The 9,208-nt window shown below is 42.7% G+C and overlaps 1 protein-coding gene across 1 annotated transcript; it reads right to left on the bottom strand.

Annotated features, from left to right (window-relative positions):
- Positions 1-354: 354 nt before the first annotated feature.
- On the bottom strand, positions 355-8,942 carry LOC143101755 (transcription initiation factor TFIID subunit 3-like). Its single transcript, XM_076264952.1, has 7 exons — positions 8,617-8,942; positions 7,826-8,068; positions 5,837-7,656; positions 5,585-5,667; positions 3,804-4,053; positions 1,637-1,743; positions 355-1,385 (listed from the first exon to the last, which is right to left on the bottom strand). The coding sequence occupies exons 1-7, from the start codon at positions 8,780-8,782 to the stop codon at positions 1,271-1,273; spliced, it is 2,784 nt and encodes a 927-aa protein (XP_076121067.1). The 5' UTR covers positions 8,783-8,942; the 3' UTR covers positions 355-1,270.
- Between the last annotated feature and the right edge of the window lie 266 nt (positions 8,943-9,208).

The following is a 9,208-nucleotide window of genomic DNA, read 5'->3' as shown; positions in this document are numbered from 1 at the left end:
TATTGTTAGAGTTATGATAATTATTTCAGGCTTTCAATGAATTATTGTTATGAGATGAAAATGAGAAGTAAATGGCAGAATTCTTCCAATTATGGAAAGCAGAGCTTTTGATATCTCTGATACCGAGCAATCTGAGTAACAACTGCACAAAACCTTCTAAAGAGAGCAGCATTTAAAGGGTCCTAATTTAAATGCTGGCCAATGTGCAAAGACTAAGGTCAAATTAAAGCATGCTTAAGTACACAAAATCTATAGTTTGCTCAGAGACTGACAGTATGCTTTCTCATGATGACTCCAAGTAGAGCGACGAGACACTTTTTCCAGCTTATACTGACAAAAGAGAAGACATTTTATTCAAGTTAATTTATTCATAAACTCTTTTTATAAATCTTATAAGGTTCCATCTGTAGTCTTATCCCTGCTTTAACAATCATTTGTGTCTGTCCTGTTAAAATGACTGAACAATCTTCTTGGGCACATCAATAAAAAGAAAGAAATGTATAAAAATGTCAAAAAACAAAACAGTCACTGCAACTTTGAGAACGGAGCAGTCAGTGCAGATTTCATTGACCAGGGATTTCAGGGATCAACTTCAGGTACATAAAGCACACAATTCATGTACTGTACACATACCCCCAAACCGTTGGTCTTTCATATTGAGGAAATTCTGGCAAATAAAATATGCTGAAAGCATACAGAAATGTGTGAGGAAAAATAAAAATACAAACTGTCATTTCAAAAAATATACACTAATTACAAGAAAGAAAATCAGGCAAGTTAAAAAAAATAATCAGCTGCTGACAATGAAACTGACAAGTCTGTTTCTCAAGAAAAGGAAACTGACTTAGAGGTCTGAGTTTCCATACTGTACACACCAACCTCAGTGTCCCCTCAGTATGTATTTATATGCAATATTTCATCAATGTCAGAACAATGGTTGGCCATTGAAACAGTGAGTCTAACTGATTGATTTTCTGTTAAAGTAAATATATTGTCCTAAAAAGGAAAAGCATAATTTCTCTGGACACCACACATCTATATTGCAAATACCCTGCTTGGCTTCCACACGGTCTCAGTTAAGGTGCTTGGTAGACAGATATTCCACATGATCAGAAACGAAGAACCCATAGTTAATCCAATTCTGATGAGAGTAGTCTGGACAATTCTCCAAGTTGAGTTTGAAGATTTTTCAGATTTTTATATTTCAGATTTTCCAGACAGCTAGAGCTGAAAAGGTAGAGCCTTCTATAAAACATGTCCAGCCCCAGGGTCAGTGCACTTTTTGTTTCCTTTTCTTGTGTTTTTTGTCCTTTTTCTTACTGGCACACTTGACACAGAACCACTGGACATCCTCAGGTGGGGCAGCCATTATCCCCACACAGGGCCTGTGGGCAGAGAGACACAGCAGAGAGGTGGGCCATGAGTGACAAGGACACAGTATAGTGAGAGGTGGCAACATTGACTGGATGTTTCATATGGCATTTGACGGGCACTACTGTAAACTGATGAGCAAAACAAGCATACTATTGATATAGTCTAGTACACTCAACTATAAAAGCTCTTGTATTGTGCTATTTTATTTACACTCAACTAGAACTAGTCAAACAGTAATACATCAAAAAGTTTAAACTCTCACCAGTGGTACCAGTCATCACAGTCATCACATCCAATCATCGGACTTCCGTCGTCAGGCTTATTGCAACCGGGACAAATCCAGATTTTGTTTCCCCACTCATCACGGATCTTAAAAAAAAAAGGCACAACAAATCATGTAGGTTGAGATTTACAATTTTTGTTCATATTAACTTAAAGGAACACTACTTTATTTTCCCAGTAAAACTGCATATTGCTTGAGTGTTCCTGTCCAAATAATAACAAAATAGACAGAACCATCCCTGCATATGTAGTGAATGCACTGCATCAATACCTGGGATTAAAGTGGAAAAAATAACTCTTTTTTTTTTACAGGCCTAGGGGCCGCAACCAGGTTTGTTCAGGGGGCAGAGTGTGTGTGTGTGTGTGTTTTTCTGTGTGTGTGTGTGTGTGTGTGTGCATTAACTACATGTAAAGGCTATTTTTCTTACAATTACAGTAAATCCTTTGGGTGTGTGCAGTCCTCATGAGTTATATAGTTTCTTCAGTTTTTTGCTTGACTGATTTTATTTTTGAATATTTAGTATTATAACAACCAACCATCAAATTACAGAAAATCAATAGATAACAGAATTCTGACAGCCAATAAGATTGCGGATTTTGGCAGCCAATCAAATTACAGGCAATGTGGGGCAAGTTCGACTGGAGATCACTTTGCAGGCCAGCATTTGTGATTTGAATTTGAGACAGGCGACTACAGGTAGTCAGTAGAGTGAGGTCTCTTTGTATGCATGTGTCTTCTATTGTAAAGCACTTTGGTTTTAAATGTGCTATGCAATTATGATTTACATTACTTGCAAGTTCTAAAAGGAACTTCACAGACATAACAAAACACACACATAGCTTGTAGGGGCGTCACCACTGGCGCCTTAATGCAGGGGCTTACCTGGGCTTCAGCCCAGGGGCCTCGACCAATGAGGGGCCTCCTAATAATAATAATGATAATCAATAATAATAAACGGCGTGTCCGTATTCGCGGCGTCATAGCCTACTCTGGAGCTAGCCTAAATAATTGAGCACATCGTACTGCTCTACATCTACATCCATGCAGAGGCCCCCTTTGTCTTCTCCAATTGTAAAGTGTAACAAAATGTAACAAAACGTAATAAATCCTAACGGGTGTAGAGGAGCTAGAAGAGAGGCTGAAACTGACTGACAAACTTATCATACAAACTCTGGAGATAACGTGGGTAGGATTGAAGCTACGATAAACGAATGACGTGGATTCCTGTAACTGTCCATGAAAACAGAAGGCATAGCAGGTAAACATCGTAGCAAATTGCCTGGAAATGAAACGGCTTTAAAAACATGTATTTCACTTGTCTCATTGGAGTGAACGCAGAACATAGGCTGTGGCGCAAATAAATGAATTAGTGATCTGCATCTCCGTTCACCAACATCTAAGTTTGCTAACCCATTCGCACATATAATAGTCTATGTTATGTTTTCTCCATTGTTAACGTGAGATAGGCCTATGTCTCCATGTAGTGTAGTGATAATGCACAAGGTAGCCATGTTCACGTCACATGAGCCAGCTTGTTCTGTAGGCTAAAAGTATTTCTGTCCCTCCCAAACTGCGTTAAACTGGTCATGGGTAGGCGGACGTGATTCGAGGGCTTTCTGTTCCTGTTTATGTAAAGGTTTTACATAGGCTGAATAATGATAGGCTACACTGCATGTTATTAACCAAAAGCGCACGCTATGTGTCGGGTCAGATCGCGGGCCGGGTATCATTTAATCATAATTAATATTTGCGGTGGAGGGGGCCTTAAAAAACATATAGCCCAGGGGCCTCGGGTGGTATTAAGGCGCCCCTGGGCGTCACGATTTCGGTTTTAAGTCGAAAACCGTTTGAAAGTCAAAATCAAAGGTAGAATTGACGATGTAACCACCCCCCCAAAGACACATCCAGCATGCATGCCATGAGGCAAAAACTCTCTCTCTCACACACACACACACACACACACACACACACACACACATATATAATTCCGTCACGTCAACATTATTGAAGCTTGAACTTGAAACTTGAAGCTACAGCGAGTTAAAAACACATCAACCAAACTCGAAGACCCTGCTACAAAATTAAATCGAATCGAGGATTTGGAGAATCGCAACACCTCTAATAGTTTGAGATACACAGAACTCACCACATAGGCGCTGACGGTCTCCGTGACGACGCTGCACACAGGTGTCCTCAGGGAGCTGCCCTGTGAGAGAACGGAAGGAGGAGGCCCTGCAGCTGCAGGCCCAGCTGCCACAGCTAGAGAAGGAGCTGGAGCCAGCAGTGGTGCCGCAGGAGAGAAGATCGGGGCCGGAGGCTGTGTTGCTTTCACACTCTGCGTCTTGGCCATTGACACTTTAGGGACTTCAGAGTTGGAGGCAACCTTGCTGATGACACTGGAGTGAGGGGGGAGCGCATGGTTACAGGATACCCCACATACCGGTATACAGATGCATCTTTCCAAATGCCAAATGTCCAAAAAGCGAGATTCTCACAATGTGGTTGAGGAACTAAGTGTGATCTATTCTAGAATTGAGTTTTCTTCACACAATCTACACGTACTGGCCTTATACAGGGTTACATCTCGCTATCTGTTGATTTGGTGTTCAGTGCCTCATCCTGCGCTGCAAAAGATTAGTCCACTTGTGATACCCTTCTGTCCAGTACACACATAAAAACATAAATCCTATATAATATCACTATAAGCAATGCAGCCAGTGCAACTGCAATGAGGCCCTGAGTCAGGAGCGGCGCACGGTATGCTACTGTGCCTCTACACAGTAGAGAAGCATTTAAAAACAAGACCAATAGCTACAAAGCTTCATATATTAAAGGGAAACTTGGCAGGATTAGCTATATTTCCCCCTCTGCTGGAAAAATTGTGCATTATGCTATTTCAAACTGTGGAAAAAAGTAATGATAAAGCACATGGATTTCTTTACAAGCTAGCGAAACAGTTAGCAAAAGTTCGGCAGAACAATGTGGATGTTACAAGGTAAGAAACACGATTTAAAACGAGTTTCTTGTTTCTCACTTCTCTTTCTGGGACGGTAGTCTCAATGTTGCAAGGTTGGTTTTCTGCCTGGGGACGCTAGGGGCAGCGGGGAAAGTCACCATTTTCACCGGAACAGGTCATTTAACCATCCAAATGATTTCTAAACGGGTTTATTACAGTACGTGGATATACAGTAGTTGCCAAGTACCCCTTTAAATGTTTCATCCGTAATATTCAAACTATAGTCATAACCAATGTTGATACTGTTTGGAGTAGTCCATCATCCAGTTCCATAGTCTACACTACAAAAAATAAAATCTAACCAAGTGTTAGATCAGAAAATCTATTTGGTATTGTTTTAAATATGAAGAGACTTACCTAACACTCTCTCGAAAACCATTTTGACTTAATTTAAGAAGACTTTGACTCATTTTAAGGAGTCTTACCAAGACAAATTTGCGTAATGCACTGGCAGCCAAATTTGCAAATTTGATTTCATGATGAGACATCGTAAAATGAGTCAAACTCTTCTGAAATTATGAATGATTTTATGAGAGAATGCTAGGTAAGTCTCTTTATACCGAAAACAATACCACCTAGATTGTTTGATCTTGATATAAGATTACGTAATAACAGGTGTTTAGATGTTATTAGATAAGCCTTTTTTGCAGTGTAATTGCAAAGGTGGGGAAAATGTGTGTGTCTGTGTGTGTGTTTTATCTGTGCACATCACAACAGAGTGGTGTTAGCTGCAGCAAACATGCCTAGACCTAGGAAGCAGGAGAGCAGCTTCAAGAAAAGAGAAATATAAAAAAATAACCCCACTGTCAAGTTACTAAACTGTTTTTTTCTCACACCCCTGATACGGTTATTTTAAGAACAGCAAACATTTAGCCATCAAAACATATATGAAAACATGGCATGGCACTCACATTTTGTCCTGGCCTGTCCCGACCCTGAGTGTGAGCCGGGGGATGACAGGAGATGGGACAGCAGCCAGAGGCACCACCTTCACCTGCAAAGGCACAAGAGTCTGGTGAGGTACGAGACACAAGATGACTAGTAGCTGCCTACAATATACGGTGTCTGTTTATAATCCAAAGTGACATGCGGTTATATGATACACACTGTAGACCTCTATAACACACCATAAATTCAAAACCATTTTCTCCAGAGCACATTACCTTTTCAAGCTTCAGTCTCTCTTTCTCCTTTTCTCTCTTTTCTTTTTCTCTCTCTTTCTCCTTCTTCTTTTCCTCCTTTTCTCTCTCCTTCTCCTTAGCCCTTTCTCTTTCCTTTTCTTTTTCCCTCTTCTTCTTTTTCTCCTTCTTATCTTTCTTTTTGTCCTTCTCCTTGCCTTTGCTGTCCCGATCAGACAGAATGGGCGGGAGTGGCGGCAGCACAGAGGGAACCCGTAAACAGCTGGATGGGCTGAAGAGTGACATGGGGACATCAACCTGACCAAATGGAGTGAGGGCTGCAGACAGCTTCTTGTCCTCTCTCCCCCAGTCTTTGCCCTTATCTCTCTTGTCTTTATCTTTCTTGCTCTTTTCCTTGTCCTTCTTCTTGTCTTTATGCCTTTCCTTGTCTTTCCTGAAGCTGCTTTCAGTTCCGTCTTTGGACTTTGATTTCAAGGACATCTCGGGGCCTACGAGATCCCGAATCTTGAAATGCTCTCGAAGGTCATCTTCCCGGAGAGAAAAGTCCTTCCAGGGAATTTTAGCCTCTTTAAGGAACTCCTTGCTCTTGTCTTTGTTTGTTGTCTTCTTCTCTTTCATTTTGCCTTTGTCCCTTTCTTTGTCTTTCTCCTTTGGCTTCTCTTTCTCTTTCTTTTTTAGTTTGGTTTTTAGCTCTTTCTTTAGCTTCTTCTTCACATCAGCCGATGCCACCATCTTGTGCTTGTCCTCAAACACCTTCATCAGAGGCTCTGGTGTGGGAGGCGAGGCTGACGGGGACGACAGATATGAGTCATTCAGTGGTGATCCAGAAGGACCTCTCTGGTTTGCTTTGCGAATGACTTCATTGATGGAGTCGTCCATGGTCCACATGCTTCCCGGGACGCCACTCATTGAGAACGGCGTTGACGTGTCTCTCTCATAGAAGACATTTGTTCCCATCTTGGTCTTGGGCGTTGCTGGCTCCATGATGGTCAGTCGACTGGGGCTGGAGATGCTGTCACTCTCTGAATCTGAAGCTGAGGTGTAGGCGAAAGGGTCCGGCTCTTGTTCTGCACAAGCCCTGGCGATCACAGCATCGATGGAGTCATCAATGGTGTTGTCCGGTGGCTCTGGCTTCCTGAGGTGTGCTTCTCCAAGCTGCCTGTCTAACTCCAAGTTCTGCTGCCGCACATGAACATTTTCCTTCCCCATTCTCTCACTCAGAGTGGCTAGGGTAGTCCTCTGCAGGGGCTCGCCCTTTTCAGGAGTGTGTGCAGCTTTCTCTGAGCCAGACTTGGAACTCTTTGGACTTTTGGGACTTTTAGCCTGGCCTGGCGACTTCTTTTCCTTTGGAAATGCTTTAGGTGAGCATATGGGACTCCCTGCTGAGGGCCCAACACCGGCCCCTTTAGGTGATCTTGTCCTTTGCCTACCAGGTGATGAAACGTTTGGCTTACTGTGCTGAGCACAAGAAGCCTTGTGATCTGAGTGTCTCGGAATCATAGGCAGGGGTCTAAAGCCTGTATTTGGTAACGGTGTCTCAGGTGATGATGCTAAAGATACCATACTATCCATCATAGAGAATGGCACATGCTGGGGGTTAAGAGAGCTGAGGGGCTCCCTCGGCTCCCCTGCCCACTCTGGACTGAAGCCAGACTGAAGCCTTGGCCTCTTGCTGGCCATCATACCTATACTGGCGTCAGGACTCAACATGGGCCTCTTCAGTGGGTGATTCTCATCACTGACTGCTTCTTCTTCTCCCAGGTCCTCCTCTTCCTCATCCAAAGGAACTTGCATAGCCTCAGCTGATGTTCCCATGTCTGTCAGGACCCTTTCCTCCTCCTCTTCTGAGATGCAGAGGGAGAGAAAGAAAGACATGGGGTAAAGAAATAGAATATAGAATGCTTTTTTCCAATTTTCTTCACCCCCCACCCCACAAATTCCACCATATTCACCATAACACCATTCATTATATTTTCCTACAACAGGTTTGACTGAAATCAGTTGAAGCCTTACCCTCCTGCAAAGAGACCAGTGGAGGCATGTAATCTGGTATGTACTCCTTCCTTTCCTCCTTATCCTGTGCTTCTGATTGTGGGAACTGCAACACATTGTTCTTACTGACAGGGAAGAGGGGTGTTTGATGGGCAAAACCAACAGGCTCCAAGTTGTGGACATAATCCTCCAATTCACTGAGACTGACGCCCAACAATCTGAAGGCTTGACCAACATCATCCAGCACAGGATCTGTCCTTCCATCTGAAAGCAAACAGCTCTTGTAGATTTGCACTCCCAGTCTACAACAGCTAATTACTGCCAAATAGTAATCCTATGGGATGTGATAAAATTATACCAATCAAAAACGTTGTGCTGTTACTGTAATATTCCAAACCTCTCGTTTGTCATTTCTACTTCTAAAAGACATGTGTGCATAAACTTAGTTATTCTTGGTCTGGTCTAGGCTACAGAGCCCAGGTAACTTCATTAGCTCTTTGGACACTCCCCTTTGTTGACATCTGATCACTACGCACACTGTTGAGAATCTAGCATGATGACAGTTATTCGTAATTCATTGCGTCATCTAAATATCTAATAGTTGCAGATGATGACACTGCGATATGCTATAAGACACTTCACTGAAATAGACTGCAGTAAAGTGGTGTTGGAACTCTAACCCACAAGTTTGAGTGCGACTGTACTGAGGCCTTACCACGGGAGAGTTGCTGATAGTTGTGATTAGATGTAGCCTATGTCAAAAGTTCACCTTGTTGATACTACGTTACACAAGGTCTGGGGACGTTACTCACAGAGTTCAGAATAACGGTGGCAACCTCTTGCCAGCTGCTGAATATATCGGTCTAGTACATCGGAAAGAAGATCACATGCTGTTAGCTGAACTGCGTCCCAGCCTAGAGCTTGACAGATCTGCGCCACGGACACACGCAGCAGAGAGCGGACATAACTGTCACACATTTTGTTGACTCCTTCAGAGGTTTAGTCCATGCAATTCATAGTTGAAATCATAAGCCTGATCGTCTTAATAGGTGCAACAGGGTGTTCTCGTTACATTTCTATTATGTTTAACTGTTGACATCTACATGCAGCTGAGGCGATTGACAGGACCGCCATCTTGTTCCCCACGACAGACACTTTCTCTTCTTCCAGCTGGCCGACCTACGAAAATGACTAGCAACTTAACGTTACCGCCACCATTTGGATTGGAGTATTAACGCATGATCCAGACAGTGTTGACATTATGGTTGACACCACATGCTACCTAGATACGGAGGTGTCAAGATAATTTTTGGAATCAGAAAACGTGCACTCATTTTATAGTCCGGTGGACAGCCCATAGACAGGGTTGCCAGATTGGGCGGTTTTGCCATCTATTTTGCAGGC

This window comes from Alosa pseudoharengus, unplaced genomic scaffold (genome assembly GCF_046254945.1).
Source record: "Alosa pseudoharengus isolate Yale_2024_CS ecotype anadromous, Long Island Sound unplaced genomic scaffold, YU_APseudo_1.1 YU_APseudo_1.1_scf_10, whole genome shotgun sequence".
In the NCBI taxonomy this organism is placed as follows: Eukaryota; Metazoa; Chordata; class Actinopteri; order Clupeiformes; family Clupeidae; genus Alosa; species Alosa pseudoharengus.
This window is presented reverse-complemented; position numbering and strand designations above follow the sequence as displayed.

Coding starts and splice junctions, on each gene's coding strand:
- LOC143101755 (XM_076264952.1), bottom strand. CDS start 8,782: ATGTGTGACAGTTATGTCCGCTCTCTGCTGCGTGTGTCCGTGGCGCAG. Junction 5,668..5,836: donor AGAGACTGAAGCTTGAAAAG/GTAATGTGCTCT, acceptor GTGCCTTTGCAG/GTGAAGGTGGTGCCTCTGGC. Junction 1,386..1,636: donor TGTGATGACTGGTACCACTG/GTGAGAGTTTAA, acceptor CTCTGCCCACAG/GCCCTGTGTGGGGATAATGG.